Consider the following 25,628-nt stretch of genomic DNA (forward strand, 5'->3'; position numbering starts at 1 on the left):
TGATCCTTTTCCCTTAACTCGCAGCTTTAGTTACACTCCTTTTGCAAAATCGGCGGTGGCAGCCAAGCTATCATTTCAGATTTTAAATTTCTTTGGTCTGTTTTTTCATCTGTAAAGGAGATATACTGTGTTACAAATCAAAGAGGGGCTTAAGCTGTGAAAATGGTCTAATGCTTCAGAGGGAAATTAATTCTTCTGAGGGATCAATTTTTGTTGGCTGCATCATGTTGCAGAGCCCCAGGAGCTTCACAAAGCAACCACAAACACGAACCATGCTGCTGCAAGAGGGTGACCAGCTACTGTTGGGTGGAAGGGGCCAGACATGTCGCGGCAGATCAGAAGGAGAGGAGGGCATGTAAATGTGCACCAGTGTGGGAGCCAGAGTCTAGTGAGCTGCCAAGCAGGAGATCCAAAGGCCAAAAAGGCAAGGAACCTTTAGAAGGCAAAACAAAATGAAACAAACTCCCCTTCACGGATTATTTGTCAATATCATGTAATAGTGCCTACCGAACATACATCTAGACACTTTCCCCTGCTCCTTGAAAGGGAGCGGCGCATAGGCATTGCCTGAATTTCATATTAAAATATTTGGATCTTGAGGGATGAAAATTTGATTAGAGGGACTAGAAACACCAGATTTCAGGCGTTTTTCTTCCTTCATCCTTGAAATCAGCAGAACAAGACATCCTCAGCTTAACTTGCAGTAGCAGGAAAATATCAGTTTTCTTTGTTGACTGAATGATTGGCTTGGTCCAGAGGGTCGCTGCTGTTAAATAAAACCTTTTTCTGTGGGAGTTTATTTTATATCTCCCAGAATAATGACTTGCATGCAAGTAACAGATCAGAGGAAGAAAGCTAGCTAAGAAGCTACTTGAACAAACTAGAAAAGAAGTAGCCAGAGCTGGATTTTCCAGAAGAGGGATCACTAATGGCCGTTAGATGCTGTGAAAAAAATGTATTCTTGTTTTGGTATTACCTGTACTGTACTAGTAAGGGACATACTGTATATCTCACTCTTGGCTGTATCAGGCTGTTTGAGAGCATGTGTCAGCTCCGGTTAAGTAGTCTAAATTTTTTGGTTTTTTTTTAATGTGTAGCTAGTGGTGTTTCAGTAGTTAGGGAGGGGAGAAAAAATCAGCTCCCTCCTGTAAGCGCTGCCAGTTATGTACAGAAATCTGTATTTGTCTCTTGCACTCCAACGACTGGAGCAAGGAACGTGCATTTTTTGTGATCTGGGAGAAATAGGAAGAACTGTAACAAGGCAAGATTAACAAATGTTTGGTATATGTAGATAATGTTTATGATAAACACATTGCTTAGTTTGCTTTCGGTCTGTCGTAACTGTGTAGTAACTTCACATTTTGTATTGTTTGAATTGCGTAGCATGCATGACTGAACGTTCCAGCCCTAACAAATAAAATGTTATAAGAGACTAAGGTGCTAGTTATTGTGCTCCGATAGGTCTCCAGACTATCACCATGGTATCGAACAACTCTCTAATTGTGTTCCTGGCATCCCTCTGAGACTGGGTGCGGTGATAGGCTATTAACCTATTTATTCTTTTTTACAGGCTGGTAATTGAAGCAAAGCCGTCTAAGATCCAGTTCACAATGAAATTTCTTTTTATGCATTTGTAGAAATGCAGATAGGTGCTTAAATGCCATTTGTCGTCAGCCTTAGACGGCAAAATACCCGAGTCTTGCTCAAGACGTCTGTGATGGAACGGGGTGTTGGATTTGGGGCTCCCAGGTCTTCTGCTATTGGCCTTCCTGGCAGCTATCAAACTGCTTTTGTCGGTAATGTTGTATTTATTAACTGTACAGGTAGCCATTTCACCCCTAGTAATCTTACTTCTTCTAATGTGCGAGTTAATTTAAGTACAGTTCCTTTTGACTTGTAAAAGGTTCGCTGTGTCACGGCTAAGGCACTGAACTTGTGCAGACTGAACCCCTGCCAGAGCTGGATGCTCCCCGCATCTTTTACATTCCCACTGAGACAGGCTGGATTTCAAGCCTTGGCGAGCACTTTGCCTGCGGGGGAGGACAGGTTTGTACAGAAAAGTGCTGGGCTGAAGACTTGACTTTTATTCTTTGCCCTTTACAAGCAAATTAAATTTGACCATGTCATTTTCCTCTGTATTTGCTTGAGCTTCATCCTCGGTGACAGATGATGACAGGAATAATTTCTCTACAAGTTTCTTCATCACGGACCATCTGGCCACTGAAACAGTCAGGTCACCACACTCCACGAATCATTACTAACTGAGGCAGGATCGCACACGTCTGTAACCTCACAAACTGATTTACAGTTGCTGTACTGTAGACGAAGTTAGATTCCGTTTCACAAACTCCTCCTCCAGCTTATACCCCTACTAAAGGAATTCCAAGGAAAGATTTTGATATTTAATTTTTCAACTTTATTAGACTTTACTTCAAATCCAAATTGCGATTACGTCAACATGGAAGTACCATAAGGACATCGGTGCACAGAATACAAATCAGCTTTCTCTGTATTAAAGGGGAGCTCTAAAACATACATAGTCAGCGTCAGTCAGGTGCTTCTGGTTTGTATGGGGGAAAATTGATTATTTTACTAAATACATCAAAATGTTCTCACAGCTATGCTAAAACATTAAAAGAAAACCAAGTGCTTTTTCGCACGAGTTCAGCTGTGCAAAAAACCTTACCGTTTTCAGAATGCTAACATTTACGGGGTTTCCATCAGTATTATTCCAGGTGAAAATACTGTTCCAAGAATAAAGGCACTTAACTTCAGCAGAATTTCTGAAGAATGTCTCACAAGCCAAGACCACATTTTGTATCTAGTCCTAACTCCCTTTCTACTTGTTCAAAAAAAAAAAACCAAAACCCAACAAACCAAACCCCACCCAACTCTTTTGGCTCTGAACAAATCTCTGAGGGGAACGCATTTGTGGATTCACATGGGATGCTTGAAGGCAAATGGTCAGCAGATATTTAATTCTGTTTAGCATCTGACGGCTAGCAGGTCCAATATTTGAAATTATGGGATATGTCCAGAGAATCTGGGCCAGACAAGATCTACCAACATTAAAACAGAAATTATATGGAAAAAATCCATTTCATTATCTGCAGGAATAGTTAGTGTTCCGGGAGGCCAGTTTTTCTTGTTTTGGCTAGAGATTTTTATGAGTAAAGTTTTTTGCCTTTAGCTGTCTCTTCCACTGAACTAGTTCCAGTACTTTCCTCGCAAACACTTCACAGCACATGACAAGAGAATCCCCTGTTACAGGCTGTATGGTCTGTTGGAGAGTAATACTGATGTTCTTAAGTAAACCTCAGAGATGCTCAGATCTCTCTGTAACCAACTGAATGTTTTTTGTTTGTTAAGAAAGTGATTGAGAACCAAAATGTTGGCCAAGGAAGTGGTTATAATTAGGAAGTGTGTAACAGAGCCATTGCTGAAACTACTGAGAACAGCCCCCTGCCTTGATACTCCCATTTCTGGCTTTCTCTGGATTCTACTTCGAATCTTCAACCATCTGAGTGAGAACATGACATGGTAAACTCTATGTTGAAAACACTTTGTAAAGAGAATACAGTGTGCGTGTTATTAGGCTGTGACCTCTGTGTTGACCAGTTAAGGCACCCCAGCTGTCCCATCTGAGGACCTTCACGGACATGCTGCTCCTACTTCCAGTAGATCTTGCCGGCTTCCCCCACCTGTACAGCCCCGCTGGCGACAAGCTGCAGGGCAGCTGGGAAGGCTCGGTGCTCGGCCTCCTTCACCCTTTCGGACAGGGTCTCCACTGTGTCACCAACCTTAACTGGAACTGCCTCTTGGAAAATGATTGCTCCAGCGTCAACTTCCTCCTGTAAAAGCAATAGCCAGAAAGTCTGTACGGCTGAAAGAGGAGAGGGAGGGAGGCCCAGCTGTACGACTGAACGCAATCCAGTTGCCTCGGGGATCTGTTTATCATTACGTTATTACAGGAAACATGAATTTGGGCTAATGTGAGGAGTGCAGAAAAGATGCTGGCACAAACGCTGGCCTGTGAGGAACTAACAGAAGTGTAGGGTTCAAAGTAAAAGAGGAGGCAGGCAGAACACCAGTGAGTAACATTTCTGCTACAGAAAACAACAAAAGCCATGTTAACTAGGAATGTGATAGGCTAAATTGGACAAAATGATGACATTTCAATTCAGAAGAGTGAATTAGCCAAGCCTTGGCACAGAGCGGGACTAGAGGACCCAGCAGATCTTTCTTTTGCATGTTAATGGGCAGATCCCTGCTGTTCAGTTATTGTTTCTCAGTACATTGCCACACAGAGAAGAAACCCTAACTCATATAATGGGGAAAGGAATGCAGTTTTTCCTTCTATCTGGAAAAATCGTTTTTGTCTCTTTTTCCAAGAGAAAGCAAAAATCATGAGAACAGATTTCAGGAGCAGTGGAAAGGGGGAGGATCATCTGAAGAATGCAGTAGAGGAGGGGAGACTACTTACCGATAACCCTGAGAACTGAACAAGATGGAAAAAATGCTCCCTGAACTGATAAAAATGTGCCTCTTCCAAGTTGAGAGATCTCTGGCTTTTGTTTTCTTATTTTTTGACTTACATAAATGCCAACTTTCTCCTCTGTTCCCACAAACACTGGATTACTTCTTAACAAATTTAAGCTTCTTGTGCCATTTCCAGTGTTGCTTTTTTTGCTTGAAAGCAACAAATAAAGAAGGTTGTATGATAAAATCTAAGAAGTTGGTGCTGGGTAGTAATAAAGATTTTGGGCTAGCCAAGGCCTTATATGAACTAGTACCCCCGCCGCAACTAGTGGAAGGCAGCAGTGGGATGCTTAGGGAAGAAATTATCTTAGGTAAAGCTCAAACTCCTGTACAGACTATTCGTTTCCAGTTCCTTCTCCAGGGACAGCAAACTAAAGCACTGTATTGTCTAATAATGTTATGAATGAACAAAGGAGAAAAGGTAATCAAACACGACGGTATAAGGGTGTTCCAAGCAAGTTCTGAGGTGAAAATCTTAAGACTAGTAATTACAGAGCTAAAGGGAGGGAGAAGGAAGTACTTACAGCCACAAAGTGTACAGTACAGCCTGTGACTCGGACTCCAGCTTGTAACACCAATTTGTGGGCATTTGCTCCCTTAAAAGAAGGCAGTAGAGATGGGTGGATGTTCAGTATTTTTCCTGGAAAATTATAAGTGAGGTCATTGTCTTTTAGCATTCAGCCTTACCAATACCATAACCAACAGAGGAACAAAATACATTAGTGAAAAAGATTTTTCACGACTTTTGCATACGCTTGTTTTTCAATGATACTGACAGATGACCAGCCCAAAGCATTTCAGAATGTCTCGCTGTTTCAGAAAAATGAAAGACAGCAATCAGTTACGATTAATTGCATGGCTAAAGCATATTTCTCCAGTGACTAATAATGATTAATTTTTTGGTGTAGCTGTCCTTCCCCTCAGCATCTTGTTCTTCTCTTCTTTGATCACAAGCACAATCTTCTTTCTTACAAACTCAGCACCCGGAAGAAACTCGGTGCAGTTTCAAATGATGTAACAGACCCCCCGTGACAAGGCAAAAATTCTTCAGCCTGGACTTTTCCTCCACACCTGTTTTGGCTTAATAAAAGGCAACAGCTGCTCATATAGGAGCCCTTCTCTCTGCCCTTCCGAAAAGCACCTGTCTACCACTACTACTTTCCATGCGGAAAGTTGGCCGGGGGATCCTGAAATTCATAGTGTAACCTCTAATGCTCAACCAGGTGCGACCGTGGTTATAACCCTGGGAAGCCCGTACCTTACGTTCCCCTTAAAAGAGAAAGCATACGCCTGAGTTCCTACCTAGCTGCAAAGTAAGGGAGAGTGGCTGCCTGCGACCTCAGGGTCTCACCGCTACAGCAATGCGATGGTTAAACCATGAGAAAACCTTCTTTCTTCTGGCAGACTTCCCCTGTCTGCTCCTAATATGTCTGTGACAACTCCTCCTGCCCATTGTGGACCAGAGTAAAGTCAAAAGGTGCTTGACAGCCCTAGATTTTCTCCTGCATTCAGTACAAACCCTTACAGGACAAAAAAAAGTGGCCATCGATACTATTTATATCGCAGTATGCTACGCCCACGCCGTCTCTGCATGCCTCCTGTTTAGGAAGACAGTATGTCATCAGGATTCATTGAACACCACCTAAATGCCAAGCAGCGAGACTGAGCTGACATATGCTGGCAGAGGCAGCAGTGTACCGAAATAGAGGCTTATGATTTTGTAATGTGAAGTGAAGGCCATTTCTGGCAGCACGATACGAAACCTGCACTCTCACCGCAGTAACTCATGCAGATATTGCCCTAGAGGCAAATGTATCGACTGATCTTTAACAAGATCTCAAATGTGTTTTGTATCTCAAAAATACCCCTTTTTAAGCATCAGCATCTCCCTGCTTGCTGCTTGAGCAAAAAAGTATTGGGGACAGTGAGCTGAAAACAACACTCTGCGCTTCTGTCTGAGTTTCCCCAGTTTCTCATTACAGTACCATCAGAAACTGCTCTAAAGGAAAGTGGTTTTCTGTTTGCTTGGGTTTGTTTTGTTTTTTTTTTAATCTGTCCTTTATGTTAACATTCAAAATTAACATTTCAGGGTCACTAAACAAGATAGTTTCACAACTAACTTCACACTGTACGTCCTTGTGACTACAGGAGAAAGGAAAAGTAACAGCTTTTTAAGAGAGCAGCAACAAGAATTGATTGCTCCTAGGCTAGTCAGTGCATGACTGGGTCAGAGTTTTACAGTAGGCTCCTGTTAGGTGGCACAGATCCCTGAGCTGAACTGAATGTTTGAGCTCACATCTAAGACCTAAGTGATGGATACTCTTGGGCAGAGCTCAGGTAGGTATGTTTTCAAGCTCAATTCAGCTCCAGACATTTAAAAACATGAATTAACCAGTGCAGCCATCCTGTACTGAGGAGAGTCTCTTCTTTTGCTTTCAGGTTAGTCATATGTGTAACACGAGTCCTGCAGTGTGCAGGGCGATCATCAGCGCTGGAAGTGCTCTGTTCAGAGCAAACTAAGCTCATCCTTTATTTGCACAAGATCTCTGCACTAAAGAAAGTTCTTTTCCATCTTCTACACAGACACTCTACTCAAAACACGTCTCTCGTAGTGAGGGATTCCTCCCTCCTAACAACAGCTGTCTACAGCACAGACATTTACATCTTCATCTTCTGGACTCCGTAACGAACGGAGAGAAACAAAAACAATTCATCTGACTTACTTCAGTTGGCAGCTTTAGCATAAAATGAATTGCCTCCTAGGAATGCCTGTTTTGCTCCACTGATTTTGAAGAGAGGTTTGAAAAGTCGTTCAGGTGTAAAAGGTCTGTGTCATAGACACACCCAGGGTAACACAAAAGTCACCATGTGAACAATAAAGGCTGCCCGGAGAGCTGCAATGTATAGGCTGACCAGCCTGTAACTGGTATGAGCAAGAACTAGTTTAAGTAACCGTGACTGAACCCAAAGCAGAGCAAACAGCGAGAAGAGCAGCTGCCTCTGTGTGATTCAGGACCCCCTAAAAGAAACAGAAAGAGATAAGAAGAGGAATGTAACAGCTGGGGGAGGGAGAACAACCACCGAAGTAGGCAGAAGTGTTACCAGCCTCAAACAAAGACCTGGAAAAATTGTAAAAGATGACCAGAATTGAGACACTGTGAACACTTTGGACAAACAAGAGCTGAATCTCTCTGTGAAACATGCCAGCCTTGGATTCAGACAGCTCCTGGGATGTCTGACCAGAAGACTGGCAAGATCTTGTTAATAGGAGCTGCGTATCGCTGCCTAGTTTTGCAGTTTTACACGCAGCCAAAGCAGCTCATCTGTTAGGGGAAGGAATTCTCCGTGGCTGGATGCTCACCTCTCCCCAGCCAACACTTACTGCTCAGGTAACAATTTGCCCTGCACCTCATGTTTGCAGGGGTCTAAAGTTTTCACAGCCTTATTTTAAAATATTTTCTAATAAAGCAATGACCACAAGATCTGCATTTGCCCTTAGCTTCCTTAAAGCTCTGTGGAAATGAGAGAGGGAAGGGGAAAAATACTGCCTTTCTCTTTCTCATCCTTTTCCTTACAAGATGTGAAGAGTCTAGTTTCCTGCAAACCCAGAATTAATATTTTTCCCATTTTCTTTTTCCTGAGGCTAAGCTATAAAATTACTTTTTTTTTAAATGCATACGCTACTATGCTGTGCTTACCTTCCCATTTTTTGACAAAAGGACCCGACAGTATTCGCATAAATCCAGCCAGACAGATCAGTTCAACTGAGAATTCTTCAAGGACTTTGTCAACTGCACTGTCAAATTCAGTGCGACTTTCATACAATTTATGGTCAATAACCTGTGATAATCCAAAAGACGAAGAAATATGGACATGGTGTTAATGTAATCTAAATGCCTTAAGAGCACAATGAAACGGTACCCTGGAGTAATAAACAAAAACCAAGTAAATCTCCATGTGTGGTTCAAGTTGGGTACACATACACAGCAAGAAGAGCCGTTCATAAACGTGTGCAGCTAACAGACAAACATGCAGTCTTTATTCCTATTCACACAGAGCAATCATCAGAATAAATAAGCGTTTTATTTTATTAGGCTCACAGCTGCAGGTACCAGCATTTGGACACAATTTAACAACCTACAAATGTAGGTCATTTGGATAACCTAAAGTCTTAGAATGATTTCACTCAGTTTAAGGCCTCGGATAGTTTGACGCAGTTGAGCCTTGCCGAAAATTATATCGCAAAACCTTGCAGGAAAGGCTAATCACAAGCTGATAAAGCAGCCCCTACTGCAAAAGGTCAGTATAACTGAGTTAAGTATTTTCCATCCAGGATACATCCCCTGATTTAAACAGGAAGAAGGCAGTGCCACATAACTTAAAACATCCACAGCCTTTTAAATAAAAATACCTGCTAATCCCTACCAGATTTACCACGGTGGTACATTTAAATATCACAAAGTAGTTTTGAAAAACCAGAACTGGTTAGCTGAGAAGGTGGCAGAGGGCACTAGAAATGGAGCCCTGCTCAACACCGGGCTGAACTCTGCTATGAACTACCAGGTAATAACTGGCAAGGCATGTACTCCTAAGCATCTCTGTTTCACCCCTCACTCTCCATCTCAACCACTAAGACCATCATCTCTCCAAGGCCGTATTTTTTTTCCTCATTATGTGTTTGTTTTTCACCCACATATCATGGACATATTTTACTTGTGATCTTTGTATACTCCCAAGTAAGAGACAGCAGCGCTAACAATCAGATCCTGCTACTACTCAAGTTAATAGCAAAGCTTGCACTGGGCCCAAATCTTCCATACGTCTGTAGTTATCAGTGAAAAGTGACTGTAAAATGCTCCTGAGTCAGAACAGTAGCATTTCACATCTGTAATGCAAATGGCTGCACAAAGGGCAAAGCAATGCAGCACTGCATCCAGTGACGCTAAGGGAAACACAGTTTACTTTGAATGAATCCTGGAGAGCCTGAAACGATGTCCAGGGAGTCAGTGGAAGGTCCCACTGAGTTTGACCTCTCTATTTCATTCAAACGAACTACCGTGTCTGTTTAGCACGTAATTTTAAAATTAAATTCAGATAAAATAGCTTTAGTGCAAATGCACTGCAGTTGAATAAATGGCAAAGTTTCAACTGTAACTGTCAAAGTTTTGTGCTGGTTTAATACAATGACTGTTCCCAAAACCCTCAGGATTGCTAGCAACATCTCTGAAAAGGAGGAAAGAAAGTATTTTCCTTCCCAAGTTAGGTAGTTTGCCCAAGGGCACAAGTTCATGACAGACCAAGAAATAAAAGCTAAAGGCTTCCTGCCAAACCATCTCCTACCCTAGTAAAACTCATTGTCTCACAGTACGTTCCTGCTGTAGTCAGAGCTAATGATGGCTAATTTTAAAAAGATGAGAAACACTTACCCTTGTAGGAATACCAGCTCTTTCAGCTTTCCTTAACCCCTCCACACCAGCTTTGTTAGAAACAACAATAACTATTTGTGCGAAACTGGTGGGCTTCTTTGTGCTGTTTATGAGGGCTTCCAGGTTTGTGCCTATAAGTGAAAAAATAATTAATGAATATCAAGTCGTTCCTGGAGAATAAATATAGTTAACAGCTAGAAGAGGTTTTAAATAAGCAGCAATACGGGTGAGACCCAATCCAAAACACATTGATGTCAACAGTAATCCTTTTTTCACTGATTTTACTGGGAACTGAATTTGACAGCTGGAGGCTACAGGGCTTTTACTAGCAATTAAATTTGTAAACTGTAATTTTTGGAATTGGAATGACGGTCTACTTCTTAGCAAATGAGAATACTGGAAACCCTGGGAGCGCCTATATGGCAAGAAGAAATTCTGATCTATTTGTGAAATAATGCTGCTGACCCTATAGTGCAATGCAGGGGTTGCTTGAACCTAGAGACATGCAGAAATTTGTAGATAAAATGAACACAGATGCAATTCATAGTCAGTTTGCAGCAGAGGTTAAAGATCATTCTGTTTGCGATTGAAACTAATCCAAGGGCAAAATCTATTCTGCCTGTTACTGAAAGCCTGCTAGAAGCCTATCAGAGCTTCCATGGAGAATTGCAAGGACTTGAAGAGATTTTGAATCTGAGCTGAAGTTCCTTTTTCAACAGCCTGTTTTACACTGTAGTAAAGAATATAAACTCTCACCTGTTCCAGAGATAAGGACAGCAACCTTCACTTTGTTTAACTGGATTTTGCCTTGGATATGGCTGTGCACAGACAGTGACCTATTTGCTTGCAAGGCTCGAAGCATATTATGGACTTTAACATGGGCAGAGCCTGAACACGTACAAGAAAAAAAACCAAAAACACCACCACATAAATATAGGGAGAAACAGAGAGAGGAGAATAGTACGCATGAAGAGAGATTAGTGGCACTGCTTTACTTCTCATTATTTATTTATAGTTCTGGTGACATCTGACATTGCTAAGCACATGTTCTACGAACTAAGACTGAAGTCGTGAGGACCGTCATTTTAATGCCCTGTGCAAAAAAGCCATGGAGGTGCCAATTAAGAGATTTTCAGCTAACCTCCGTGGAGACTCACCAGCTAAGGAATCTAGATCTGCATTTTTTTGGAAAGGAAAAGAAAAATCTAATAACCTTTTTGTAGGGAGACAACTTTCCCGATCAGCCAGGCTGCCTCGTGTCTCTGTATGTCCTTGAGGACCTGCTGAGCCAGCTCCTTCTGAACTACCAAGACAGCACCGATACCGCAATTAAATGTCCGAGTCATCTCCTCCTCAGAGAGGTTCCCTTCTTTATGGAGCCAGCAAAAGATTTCAGGAATCTTCCAGGTAAGAGCATCTGAAGAGAATTGAAAATACAAATGAAGACTGGCAATCACTACCAATGGACAAATACTAAAATTATTACAGCATTAAGAGGCAAGATCTGGACGGAAAGCACGAAGTCCCACAGCAGCATTAGCATGAATGAAATCAGCTTCCATGCACGGAAACAAGATGTTTTTTCCTTCCTTACTGAACAAGATTGGGAGTAGGAAGAAGTGTCACTCTGGGAGGAAATTAATCATATTGCTCCACTGCAATCTGTTAATCAGTAATTCAAAACGGGCTCTGAGGCAGTCTTTGGAAAATCCTCTTCCTGAAGGTGACAACTCTGCTTCTAGAGAAACTATCGCACCAGAACGATAGCCTTAAAAACTGTCACAGAAGTCTCACACTGCCCCCAATTCCAACAAGGTAAGGATGATTTACAGCAGCACAAGAAATGCTTCTGGACAAGCCACTGTAAAGGAACGCCAAAGACAGCAGGTTTCTTTCTCGTCATGTTATATTTAAAATGGTATTAACCCAATGGCATTACCCCCATTTATATATGCTAGTGTCCACTGTGGACTACTGCTTAAGTGACAAGTGGAAGAATTATTTACATGCAGTTCTGGAGTGCAAAACTCAGTATTAGTTGCCTTATTTTATTCTACAACCCAGTGAACACTGCACAACCTATAGTAAGTCACTTACCTTTCCATACTACACTTTCTCCGTAAGTGAAATACTACTTCTAGCATACCTGATGAGATTGTGGTGAGGATTAATTAAGGTATGTCGAACAGCATGAGATGTACTTGACCTAGTAACCATATCTGAATGCTAATCAAAGACTTCATGAGTGTCATTTAATTAGCAATAATTTTGGAGGTTATTGCAAATGGTGACAGCTCACTTCGGGTTGCTTTTAAAGTTGTTTTATTTTTGCAAGTATGGATAGATTTTCCTAAAAAATCCAAGCCCAAACACCATCAGGGGAAGTGAACTCAGCGAGCAGCAGTCTTAAGACTACAAAGTGTTTTGACTGGCTCTGTTTTAGGCACAAGGAGAAATTCAGCAACAATGAAGAAAAAGGTGAACTTATTTCTAGACCGGCAAGTCTAGATCTTACCGTGCAAGTCAGTTGACATGGCCCCATGTACACAGCTTCCCCCAATCCATATTAACATGCGGATATTTCTACAGCTTTTCTTTTTATCTCACCTAAAACGACACCAAAGGACTCTGGGAGAACTCTGGGGATGTTTTCCAGCAAGCCCCCTCCAGTGATGTGGGCATAGGCTTTCACATGGCCTGAGCGAAGGACAGGCAACAGAGTCTTACTGTAGATCTTAGTTGGGGTTAATAAGAGATCTCCTGTAGATGAAAGAGGATGAAAGAAAACCAGTTACAGCACAGAAAGAAGTATTAATCAATATAAAATTGAGGAAATCTGAAAATATTAATTGGCCGGATACTAATGAGCATTGTACTACAGAGAAAAACACAATGTTCTACCCTTTTTAGCATACAATTACTTATTTATCCCCCTCCCTTAATTTCTTTCCTGCATATGTGATTCAGAGGAAAAAAGAAGACAAGAACAAGTTCAAGAACGGAGTATTTTTTTAGTGCCTTAGAAAAGTTACAAAAGCAAAGGCTTTTGTCCCACAGACAAAACAATTGTGTGACATTCGCCTGTTAGAAGTTCAAGTCACAATGCAAGAGACTGCATTACAAGTGGTACCTAATGTCTGATCACCAGAGACGCCAACTGGAGAAGAGAAATCGAACGATGACTTTTCCACAATCTTCCTTACAAGGCTGTACCCATTGCTGTGAACCCCAGAAGAAGCTACTCCGATAACCATGTCTCCATCAGCAATTCTCTCCAGCTGGGGCAGCATCTGCCCTCGCTCCACTGCTCCGACAGCAAAGCCAGCCAGGTCGTACTCTCCGGGTGGATACATGCCTGGCATTTCAGCAGTTTCTCCTCCTGTGGGAACCAAAAAAAGAGAAAGGGGGTGCTGGAAAACCGTTGGGACCAGTAGGCATGCAGTTTTTCAAAGTTCTAAACTCATAAGGCATTAACAGACTAGGGTTTTTAGTTAGATAAACGAACATTAAAAAGAATTAAAAACACGTTTGTCACAGGCCCTTCAATTGAACAAGCAATAAAAAACTGGGAAAGAACATTCCCTCCCTCCCTCCGACAACCAGTATCAAATTGCTGTGCATTCACATTTTAAAATCAAAGCATATATTTAGTGCTTCATATTTCCAAATTTCTGCCAAGTTTAATATTCTCCATGAAAAACCGTATACAAGATACAAGAGAGACAAGAAATTCATACAGGCACATCGAAGGAACGACATCGCTATTAGTCTCACTTGCCTTCATAAAGATTTTGTATATAGCACTATCCCGCCTGCCACTCCTGCCCACATCCTGGCCATCATCATCACGCCAACTCTGAACATCTAAGGTTTACAGACTCTTTTCAGAGAACACCTCTAAAAGAGAGCCTTTCCTACCCATCCGTGCACATGAACTGTTGTCTAGGCTATTATCTTACATCCTGATTATTAGAACATCCTCTTGTTTTGTCCTGAAAACCATGTTTTATCTGGCTGACCTCATTCAGAGTGCAGTCTGAAAAGGTGATTTTCCCAGCTTGGACGGAAATGCACAGCACTGCTCAGACAGCATTCTCTCTCTCTCTACATACCATACTGGCTCCCCTACTGCCCTTCAGGTATAAGCTGATGGTCTTCGCTGTTAAAGACCTGTGTTCTGCCTGCCACGCTCTCATTCAGTCTAGAGAGGGGAACTTGCTGTGTTTGGTACATGAAATGAGCATTTACTGCTCGCTCCAAAGTTTTCCAAACAGGCATCTTCACAATATCCCCTCATACCGGGGAGAAACTCTCCCCAGCTATCCTCACAGCCATCTCCTTATTCTCCTTCAAACCCCTCTGCTGGTCACGACGGCTACAAGAAAACAACTGGACAACGATTAAGTTGCCATTATATTATGACCTCTGCCCAACATGCTGACCAGTACTGTCTTGTTTCTCTTTTGCACTCACCAGGTTTCATCCAATACAAAATTCTTCTATTTCCAGGAAGTGTCCCTGAAGGGGCTCCAAATTTACCTGGGTGATGGTGGAAGCTGCTCTTGCGCTCAGTGCTTGACACTGCTCAGTACCAGATTCTCTGGAAGCTTTTCCAGGTTTCTACATTACTTTGCTACAATCAACTTTAAAATCAAAGTTCATTTGCTTAGATACATTAGTTTAAATCTGTATTTAATAATGTTTGTGCAGAAGCAAGCATGTAGATAAGCCCTTCAGTACCTCGCTATCAAGTGGTGTGATGAGCTTAAGGTGGTTGAGCTGAATATTCAGGAGTTGCAGAAATGCAAGGTAGGAATTTAGGAACACGCTTCGAACGAGACTTTTATGAGGTGATACTATACAAAGACAGGTATACATGCTGTGTGAATGCACAGTGAAATGATTGTGTGAAGTTGGAGCCCAAACTGAAATTTACTTTGATGATCCAGGCTACAGAAAAGCATTTCCTCCTTAGGTTCAGAGTAACTACACCATCTCTGTCCCTTCTTTTCTGAGAGTGCCAGAAATTTGGGGAAGAAATCATGGTTGTTTTATTTATGAGTTCGGACTTATTTTTATATTAGCACAAAAAGATATTTACTAACCCATTTACAGTTTTGAGAAATTATTCTCTGGTAATTAATTTACAACATCCAAAGCCCTTTGTAGTTTTAAGTCTTCCAACTGGGAATAAAATCTTGACATTTCAGTAAGTAATTTCATAGCAAGATTTCACATAACATGTACTTATGCTGAAGTATGAATGGTTTGATTATATTTGGTAAACTAAGAGAACACCTTAAGACAAATATAAAGCTGACTAACAGTCATTCAGAAAAAAATAAACCGTAACATCAATAGCCTCTTGTTCAAAGCTTGTAAACTACCTCAAAATGACACGCTCCCACTTAGAAAAGACTTTTGTCACTAACTTTCTTAAACAATTGGAAAAAAGGAAAGAGCTACATTATTACCAATTATAAAGTGGTACCTGAAGTGACACGTGTGAACTATCATTTTTAGTCTCAAATTAAAGATCTTTTTTGAAAAATCATGGTAATTCTCTATGTCCGCTTTTATAAAAAAAGAAGGAAAAATGAAAACTATGTGAGAAAACTGAACTTTCTGGCTTTCATCACTTTAAAATTTAACCCTGTGTTGTCCTGTTATAAACTAAAGACATACAAAAGAAAGCATTTTTCACTGACCTAGAAATATTTTTATTGAGTTGAACAGCTTTAAAGCTGTATTTTTTAAGATTCAAGAAGTGAAATATTGTATCATTTTTGTGGCTAACTAGATTACTGTATACCAGAATACAGACATAATTTGTTAGTAAAATGTATTATGTACTTGTATGACAGGGCTGAAAAGGAAAATGTTTAAATTTGAGTTTTAACATCTTAGAACATGCAGATCTTGGTGAAATGAATCTTCAGCAAGTCTTCAGTAGACAAATGGTTTTGCTATTAGTTTTGTAACTAACGAAACCTGGTTTCTTTTATGTTTCTGTCTTGTGGTTAACTTCTGTCTTAAGTAGTGAGTTCCAGCTGAAGTTTTTGTTGCATTCGTAAGGACATTCTCTGGCTTTCTAGTTTTATGAAGCTTGTGGGAACACAATAGCTGTGAGATCTCTACCTTTCCTGTCAAATTTAGTTAAAATCAGCCAACAGGTTCAAAGGATAATATGCACGCACACGGGGACGTGTGCACGCACAGTAACACATATAAATCTTATTTCTAGAGGAAAACTTGAGGATTTCCTTTAGGATGAAGGATAAAAATAAACAAACAAAAAATAAAATAAGATAAAAACCTATTTGGCATGTTTTAAAATTTACCTGAAAAATACAAAGAATTAAAATACATGAACTGTTAGTTTTCTAGGTAGCTGTTATAGTTACAAAGTTAAATGAAAAGATACAAATATGAAAATTAATATGCAACTTCCTGAGCTAATGGCAACATTTGTAGAGTACCGTCTCCTTCCAGTGGGTAGAGAAGATTACGTTCTCTGAAGGCAAAGACATGTAAAGCTTTGGGTTTTTTTTCACTCCTTTCAGATTCTTCAATAGATCAGGAAAACAAACACATTAAAACCAATTATAAAGAGATTGCATAAGATTTTTCATATCCTTCAAAGAAGAGCGTTCATACCCAAAAGAGCACATCCTGCCTTTTTGCAAGCTTCAGCTATTCCTGCAATGACACCCTGAGCCACTTCAACGTCAAGTTTGCCACAGGCAAAATAGTCAAGGAAGAAGAGGGGCTCCGCTCCTTGAGCCAAGATGTCATTGACACACATGGCAACCAGGTCCTGACCTATGGTGTCATGTCTCTTACACACTTGTGCGATCTGCAAAACACAGCGAGAGAACCCCTTGGTTAGCTTTGAGAAACTGAAACGCAAGCAGAGAGTCTGCAATGGAAGAAGGGGATCAAAATCACGCTGTTCCTCTTAGCTGCTTTTTGAGGAGCAGCTTCAGTTATTATCATCTCTGTGAGCCTCTCCTACCGTTTTATTTTGGGAATTGTTATTTTCTTAATTGGCAAGTACAAAAGGCACTTTACGGAAGAAGACTGAACTGGAAAGGGTTTCATCACAGCTTGCGTAAACACAATAGCAACCGTGTAATTAAATGTTTTTCCCCATGAGTAATCTTTTTGAGGGTGGAGATTCTACCTTTCTACCTTAATGAAATGGAGTCCCTGAGTACTTAATATTAAAAATGAGATATTTTAAGCATCATTTCAAGTATGGCTATTTACATGCCAGAAGTTAAACGAATATGTAATTCTTTTGCCTGAAGGAGGGCAATTTCATTTTTCATTCCCTTTTTAGAAATACAAATAGGTATTTTTAAAAGACAACTGATATTTTCTGTTAAAATATTAATGATGTGATTAAGCATTTTCCCTTCTGTGCTATTTTCCTTCCTTTACATGTATTTTCACATTACCTTGAGTTTTGTGCCAACACCATCAGTTCCAGAGACCAAGATAGGATCTTCATAACCAGCTGCTTTCAAATCAAAGAGGCCAGCAAAGCCTCCAAGTTCCGCATTGCAGCCTGCCAGCCAGAAAACAGGAAAAAATAGTAAACTTTTACTTTCATAGGTTTCTCCAGGATCTCCAACAAAAATTCTCTCCGGTATCTGTCAACATGAGTTTGCTTTGTCACCAGGAAACTTTTCTCTGGCTTCTAGAGCCTCTTCACAGAGGCACGGGAGCTCCTAATCCTCTTAAGTTTGCTTTGTCTTATTTCTTCCTTATTACCTAAGGCTAAAAATCCAAAACTTTGTGATTGAACATTCAATAATTACTGTGACTGATATATTTCCCCCTTGCACTTAGTATTTTTCTGAAAAACAGAAAAGGAATTGTGGTAACAGATTGAAGCCCACTGCTTTCTGGGAAAAGATGATAACTAGGCATTTTCCAACTGAAATTCCTCATTGCTTTATTAATACTGCTACTTGGAGTATATTGTCCTGGTTTCAGCTGGGATAGAGTTAATTTTCTTCCTAGTAGCTGGTACAGTGCTGTGTTTTGGATTTAGGATGAGAATAATGTTGATGATAACACACCGATGTTTTAGTTGTTGCTAGGTAGTGCTTACACTAGTCAAGGCCTTTTCAGCTTCCCATGCTCTACCGACTGAGAAGGCTGGAGGTGCACAAGAAGCCGGGAGGGGGCACAGCCAGGACAGCTGACCCAAACTGGCCAAGGGACATTCCATACCATGTGACGTCATGCTCAGTACATAAACTGGGGGAAGCTGGCCGGGGGGGCCGCTGCTCGGGGACTGGCTGGCCATCGGTCGGCGGGTGGTGACCAATTGCATTGTGCATCACTTGCTTTGTATATTCTTTTATTATGATTGTTATTATTATATTTCAATTATTACACTGTTTTTATCTCAACCCACGAGTTTTCTCACTTTTACTCTTCCGACTCTCTCCCCCATCCCACCAGGGGCGGGGAGAGTGAGCGAGCGGCTGTGTGGTGCTCAGTTGCCGGCTGAGGTTAAACCACGACATACATTAAGACTCCTTGTTCCTAAGACTGGTTATGATAGGTAAGTATGGTAACCTTAAAACTAAAATTGGTTAAATCCTAAGAGTGAAACAAACATGAGTAGAAAATGCTATGAATGCTAAGAAGTGACTAGTTGTACTAGTGTGTGTCTGTGTCTATATATAGTTTTCTCTCTATGTACATCTGACGTTATCTGAAGGTTCTCAGTTAATTTGAAATTAAAGGGTTATTGTATACATGACTGATATTTTAAATCTATCAAATGGATTACAAGGACTTGCTAGAGCAAGATGTGCCTGAGATCACAACAAAAAAAGGGCAAATTGATTCTGTTTTAACCAAGCAAAAGATGTGTCTTCCATATCTATCTCAAGTAATAGATTGTATCTCTGAGGAATTCTACATCTCGTACACCTTTCTGAACATTTATCTACAAAAATTGTACAGTTCACTGTGCAAGAAATCCATGTAATCAAAAATAGCACTAAATGGTAGGATTTTTGCTTGCATTTAACCTGTTAGAGTGCTGAACTGCATTCTCTAGGGTCCTTAATACACATGACATTCAGGAGATACAGTGTAGAGTCATTTTGAGAAGAAAATCTGTAAATTTAACAAAGTACATTTTTAAGAAATCACAGGCATTTGCTTACCACAGATATTTCTTGTGTAATCTAGAAACACGCAGAACACATAAATATGAGCTTTTGTATCAAGATCAAGATCAAATGATAAGCCTCATTGCCATGAACTGACCGAAACAGGAATAGAAAGTACAAGTCTTACCTGACCTTGATGTGGCTGCAGCTAGGGGTTTAATTTTCTGAACCAAAGCATTCCCTGCTACGATGTCGACCCCACTGTTTTTGTAAGTCAGGCCTCTGAAAGATTGTTAAAAAAATGTTACGGCAATTGATTACTAAATGCACAAACATATATTTTAAAATAATATTTACTTCTTTACATCATTGCATCACTAAGAGGATTAACCATTCAGAATCCTATTCTGCTGTCAAGTACAACTATTTTCCCGCTTGTACAGTAACTTTGCTCATATAAAATGATTTCTAAGTATTGCAGTATTCATTTCAGGCAGGCTCAATGGCTCAAAGGTTAATCTTTTTGCTGTTTGGAACCTGACCTCACGCATATACCTGAAGATAGGGAGTATTACACCAAAGAAACAAAACGTCATGGATTTGCACCACAGAGAGTTTGCCATAAGCAGTATTCAAATAGTTCCAGGTATCTTGAAGACAGCATCAGAGCATCAGCATCATACGCTATCCAGTCAAATACCAAGATAAAAAACCAACCAAAAAAGAAAATCCAACAACAAGGTAAAATAGGTGGAATAACGGATCTGATTTTGCAAGGTTTGAATACCTGGTCTGGATATTGAGGCATCAGTAGTATAGTTCCTACGCTCAAAACAAAACGTGGACAAAAATGCACTGCTAAATCAGACCACCTCAGCACCTTGTAGGATCAAGCTCAAGTTAGCGTTTCAAAACAGAAGTATCGCACAAATCAACAGTCCTCTGTGATGCTTTGAGAGCTTTACAACTGTAGCTTAAAGGTTGCCTCTCCTTATCACCTGGAATGATACCACCACCAAACCAACCACACTTCTTTTTTACTTAAATGGACTTTCTCTTAAAGTATGTATTTTTAAGTTTATTTAAAAAGAACTGAGTTCCTAAGGTCCATTTTAGCAATCTAGAAAGAAATGTCCATAAGCTCCGGGTTTTTCTTTTATATACAGCCATACAATACAGAAAATACCCTTACTGCAAACTGGTGTATGTAACTTGTCCGTCCATATGACCGACTGGAGACATTAAGTATCATATCATATTTACAGAGGGACCTTTTCATTTTGGAGATAGTGAGTTTAGTGACTTCTAATTACTAGTTGTACCAAACACCTCTCACTCCAGTCAAGCAATTGTTATTTCTACACTGTCAGTAGCATGAACCAGGCTACCTGGTGCATCCCTATTTTAGGTTCATACCTATTTTAGCTCTCTTATTGATGTGATTCAGTATTAGGTTTAAATTCTAAGGGTGAAGCACACTATTGATTAACAAGGACATGTACAACAAAACTGGCCAAAGAGCTGTGGTACCAGGAAAATACAGAGATATCTGCACTCACATTATATCACTGCTCAAAAATTTGCAAGAGGAAAATAATTATAAGAAGCAGTTGTACAGTCTGTGAATACGAGTCAAGGAAGTGTTAGCCTGCAATAACATGAGATCAGTCAGGCCCCTTCAGTCTGAACATGATGAATATTCAACATATTTTCACCTTATTTTTAAAAGCACGGTATCTACTTCGACTCTTTAAAAGGACAGTATCGTTCTAAAATATTTTTTATTAAATAAATATTCTGGATATTTTCACAAAGTGAAACGCATAGGACTTAATCCTGCAAAGCTGCCAAGAGGAGGTGCGTCCCCAACTTTACCGAGCCAACCACCACCCTTCCTTAACTGTGTGCAACACAGAGTCCAAAGTGAAGCGTGCCTGACTGTCTGTTCTTCCAATTTTAGGAAGTCTGAGCAGAAGGTGGTGCAGACTCAAGGACACTGAAACAGGTGCTGATTGTAAACAGTTCCCAGGAGTCTCCTTCCCAAGCTAGGGATCCTCCCAGCATACAGGCACTCCAGCCAAGAAACTTGCTGGCCGTGGCCCATGAACTCAGTGATTTAGAGAACTGTTCATTAAAGTACCTTCTTCTCTTGCCTCACACAATGACTTGATTTTTTTTTACTGCAATACAAATACCAATTACATGTTTTCACATAAATTTCTCAAAAGATGCACAGTAGTTGAGAGAGAAAGAAGACTAGATACGAACGCCCTTGTTCATTTAGTAAGTTTATTGACCATAATTTTACAATATACTAATTGGTATACACTGTCAGCAAAAATGAAACTCTTACTAATATGCTTCATAGACTACAAAATAACCTATTATTTAAAGTTACGTTTTGAGCTAATTGGAGACTAGGCAGGCAGATATGCTTCATATTAGGTAAAAATGAGTAAAAACCTGCAAGAATCTCTCAATAACATTAGAGAGACAGTAGGACACACTGCTTTAAAAAACCCCCGCACCCACACCATCTCAAGATTGTTAAACTGAATACTGTGAAAATAAAAGGAATAATAATAAAAGGAGGAATAAATTCTACCCATGTTGTTAGCCAGCTATTTCATTAAAATGCATATCCCAGCAAGGTAGGTGTTTCAAGACCATTTTAACCATTTCTGAAGACTACAATGAACCAATAAAATAGCTCAAACTTTGTTTGTACATACATTTAATGATATTAATATTAGACTTACGGACAACATAAATCTAGAGCAAAAGCTATGGTTTAGAGCCTAAGACCCAGAAGTTCACCTTCCCTAAAGCAGACATGACGAAGAGAGCAACACCACAAGTTACTCCTGTGTGCTGGTCACTGTAGTTTAACTCAGACTTGGGAGAATAAGAACATGGATGAGAGAGCCATCAAAAAGCCTGTTCCTTCCTTGGCTGGTCTTGCTTAGATTGCTCACAAGGATGCTATTTAAAACTTGTCCAGAGTTATGCATAGTATCAACATCAGTTTATTAATGTAAACTAGTGATGTCTTTAAGTCCCTTTTACACCAGTTATTTCCATTTCAAGTATTTCAAATATCTACCTGGATTGTCTCAGGAAAGCTATAGCCCGATAACCAATGTCCTTTCTATAAATGGCACCCTTGAAGTGTATGGCTGCTACTCCCTTGTTGGCTTCTTGCAGTGCTGTCATTAGATCCTCTTTAATAGCAGTTACTGTGAGGACTCTTCCACCACTAGTCACCACTTTGCCATCCGTTAGGGACGTGCCTGCATGGAACACCTCCAGTCCTAGTTGCTTAGCCTTAGAAAGTCCTGTGATTGTTGTTCAATAAAATAAATGCAGAAAAATCAGGTGATTAGAACATTCTCTATTAAATTACACATGAATAGATATTCAGCGCTTACTGACTCTGTCTAGAAACCACAATCGAATTCAGGGTGATCATGCTGGGGAATAGGAATAAATTTGTATAAACTACATTTTGAGGAGAGACAAGTCTGCTACTTTTATGCTCAGAGACACAGAAAGAGGTATTTTGCTGAAACATCTGCATACAACATTTAATTCAAGCTGGATTTTATACTTCACTGACATAGAGACTACAAAACACATCAGCATCAACATCACAATCAGTGATCAGCCCAGAACTACTTTACTGTAACACATATTAAAGAAATGCTGCAGAACTTAACAATACAGTGCGGAGATTTGAAAATGCTACGGGTGCATTACCAGTAAACTTTGATGTGTGAAAATTCAGTCGCCTCTTGCTGACCCATAACCACAAGATCTAAAGTTTCTATAAATCTGAGTTACACTGATTCACCTTCATCCAGCAAAAGAGAGAATGGAGAGAGGACAGAAGAGGAATCAGATTTTTGCAGTTTCTCCTGCTATATTTACCTGTTATTTCCAGACCCTTGGGATATGTTCCTGGATACCCTTCGCTAGCCATGACCACCGTCACAGCTGCACTGTCTTCAAACCAAACTGGCATGGAACTGGACAACTTTTTATTGATAACCGCTTGCATAACTTCATACAAATCACTTTTCAACAGTGGAAGAATTACCTACAAAAATATAGATTAGCAAATTAAAGAAAACAATGTACATTGTTACATTTTCTTTGCTGAGCTTTTAAAAATACTAATGCAACTAAAAATAACATTAAATAAGTATGCTCATATACTATATTTTCACACATATATACATACTGTGCATAATCTATGTACCTTTAAAAACACTCTTCCTTGAAGACAATTTCTATGGGTGAAAGAACTGCTACATATGGAGGGGCAAAGGTAGAGGCCAAAGAACCCTATTTATTCTGAAGAACGCAAATGAAGGGTTTTGTTCCACTTGTCAACAGCGAGTAGGGAAAAGAAGTGTTTACTTCTTTAATAAAGTAAAAAAAAAATCCAACTCCATTCCAGAAAAGATAGGAAAGTGCTGAGTTTCACTCAAGCTTAACCTTGTAAAGCCCATATTTGAGTATAACCTGCTGAAATCTTCTCTGGAATGGAACAATTTCATAACAGACCTTCTGTCTTGAATAAACAAACCAAATATTTTAAATCTCAGTGCAATTAGCTAATTATTCATCCAAAAGATAGCGAAGAATAATGGTAGATGGTAACAGACTTTCTCCTCCCATAATGGCAAACTGTATCCACTTATAAAATAACTCACCTGACATTCCGGGTCACCAAATCTGCAGTTAAACTCTAGAACTTTAGGTCCATCTTTGGTAAGCATTAATCCAGCATAAAGCACACCTGGAATAAAAAATTATACAAAAAGCTATCTAAGCAACTGCATAGGTCATTTGTTTTGAATCTATTCGTAACAGTGTTAAAAAGGATGCCACCTGTGTTAATTTAAAGGTAGGATGTTAACACTTTAGAAATGTTAAAAATATATCGGGCAGAAATAGTTGTGGTTACAATTTTGCATCTTATTTTCAAATGTTGTCCTTTCTGTTCTTCCTTACTTGACAAGTACTTCCTTACTTATCCACTGTTAATGAAACAATATCCATTGATTTCAATGGACTCTAAATCAAGCCACTGATACTAAACCCAGTTTCCAAATAGATCAAAGTTATCTTCCTTAACTTACAGTGTGAGTTAGGCCTATAAAGAGGACAAAGTAAAAAACCTGTCTTTCTCCTTATGCTTAAAACCCCCAAACTTCTGTACATACCAAAATAGGGGACACCTTCTTTCCTCATGCCGTCAACAGTTTTCTGAAGAATAGTATCTCTTATTTTCTGCAGTAAATCTTTAGAAATCTAATAAAACAGGATCAGAAAACAGTGTTTGTAAAAAGGGAGCGCATGATTTTTCCTACTGTGATGGCTAGCGTTTTTAAGAGCCAAGCAGAACACTTGGATGGTCTCTTGCTTACTCCAAAATGTTTCATACAACAGATATCTAGTATTTTTTCCTCTCTCCTCAGACAACATACCACAGCATTAAAACAACTGTCTGCATTTCTTCAGACACTTTTCCGTGCTTAGATCTACATGTGCAAGCAATCCCACTGGCTTCACTGGAACAAACCATTTGCACAGACGTACTGGCATTTAGGTAAGGCCTCCCAAAGACAAATCACGGTTGGAAAGTATAGTGATCAGTGATCAAATGTTATTCAATAAACAAGATTAATAGCTTTCTATACGAACAAAACCTATAGTTTTTTTGAACTTAAAAAAGAAAAATCTCTGATGACACAGGTGAATAGAAAGCAAAGTAAGTTCTTTTGCAAATAGTTCCTTGCCAAACAGAAACCAAACTACCTTGAGGTACAGCAAGTGAATAAGCTCATCATTAGCTTAGTTTGGCACAAGATAAAAATGTGGTTTTAAGCACTTAGTTCTAACAACCAGTATTTCATAACACTTAAAAACCCAATCAAAATACAAGGTTGCAGAAATAACACTTCCACCTTTATCATTAAAAGTAATTCAGTAGAAATATCCTCCTCTTCAGAGAAACAAATTTAAGTTATGGGCTTTACTTGACTATGTCTGTTTTAGGCAACTCTTTCCATCCACAAGAGCCCACTCTCTTCATTCTCCTGTTCATCATGGTGGAACTAAAAATCCACACATGCTTTCAATACTAGAGCTGTAGTACAGCTTTAGTGAAACATCTCCTTGTCAATACATTTTTACCTGAGGTGCTGGGGAATAAGCTCCCATCCCTCCGGTGTTAGGGCCTTCATCTCCATCCATTAATCGCTTGTGGTCCTGGGCTGGAGGCATGGGAGCAATTGTGATGCCATCAGTGAAACATAAGCACTAGAAAACAAGGAGAATAATTAAAACCCCAGTGTACGATTAAAATTAAAGCGCAAAAAGTGCAAATATATTTGATTTTCAGTGCTGCAAGCGGATATTTTAGAGTATAAATTCTGTCTCCCTGATAAAACAAACTACTGTATTCTAAACATTTCCCTTTTCCTTCAGGAAGCAGTGCCTCAGTTGATATGACCTTCCT

General features: G+C 39.8%; 1 protein-coding gene across 3 annotated transcripts in view; it reads right to left on the reverse strand.

The window, feature by feature from the left end:
• Positions 1-2,393: 2,393 nt before the first annotated feature.
• Positions 2,394-25,628, reverse strand: part of GART (phosphoribosylglycinamide formyltransferase, phosphoribosylglycinamide synthetase, phosphoribosylaminoimidazole synthetase) — a 41,028-nt gene continuing 17,793 nt past the window's right edge. For all 3 annotated transcript variants that reach the window (XM_076353335.1, XM_076353345.1, XM_076353325.1), the window contains 16 exons: positions 25,304-25,429; positions 24,331-24,418; positions 23,818-23,903; positions 23,030-23,198; positions 22,206-22,437; positions 19,290-19,384; positions 17,426-17,535; positions 16,623-16,821; positions 13,096-13,344; positions 12,573-12,725; positions 11,179-11,382; positions 10,722-10,853; positions 9,966-10,096; positions 8,238-8,379; positions 5,064-5,179; positions 2,394-3,851 (listed from right to left, as the gene is read on the reverse strand). In XM_076353335.1, coding sequence (XP_076209450.1) covers positions 3,669-3,851; positions 5,064-5,179; positions 8,238-8,379; positions 9,966-10,096; positions 10,722-10,853; positions 11,179-11,382; positions 12,573-12,725; positions 13,096-13,344; positions 16,623-16,821; positions 17,426-17,535; positions 19,290-19,384; positions 22,206-22,437; positions 23,030-23,198; positions 23,818-23,903; positions 24,331-24,418; positions 25,304-25,429 — 2,415 coding nt within the window. In that variant the 3' untranslated portion in view covers positions 2,394-3,668. The remainder of the gene's footprint in view (positions 3,852-5,063; positions 5,180-8,237; positions 8,380-9,965; positions 10,097-10,721; positions 10,854-11,178; positions 11,383-12,572; positions 12,726-13,095; positions 13,345-16,622; positions 16,822-17,425; positions 17,536-19,289; positions 19,385-22,205; positions 22,438-23,029; positions 23,199-23,817; positions 23,904-24,330; positions 24,419-25,303; positions 25,430-25,628) is intronic.

The sequence above is a fragment of the Aptenodytes patagonicus genome, chromosome 1 (genome assembly GCF_965638725.1).
Source record: "Aptenodytes patagonicus chromosome 1, bAptPat1.pri.cur, whole genome shotgun sequence".
NCBI classification, from domain to species: domain Eukaryota; kingdom Metazoa; phylum Chordata; class Aves; order Sphenisciformes; family Spheniscidae; genus Aptenodytes; species Aptenodytes patagonicus.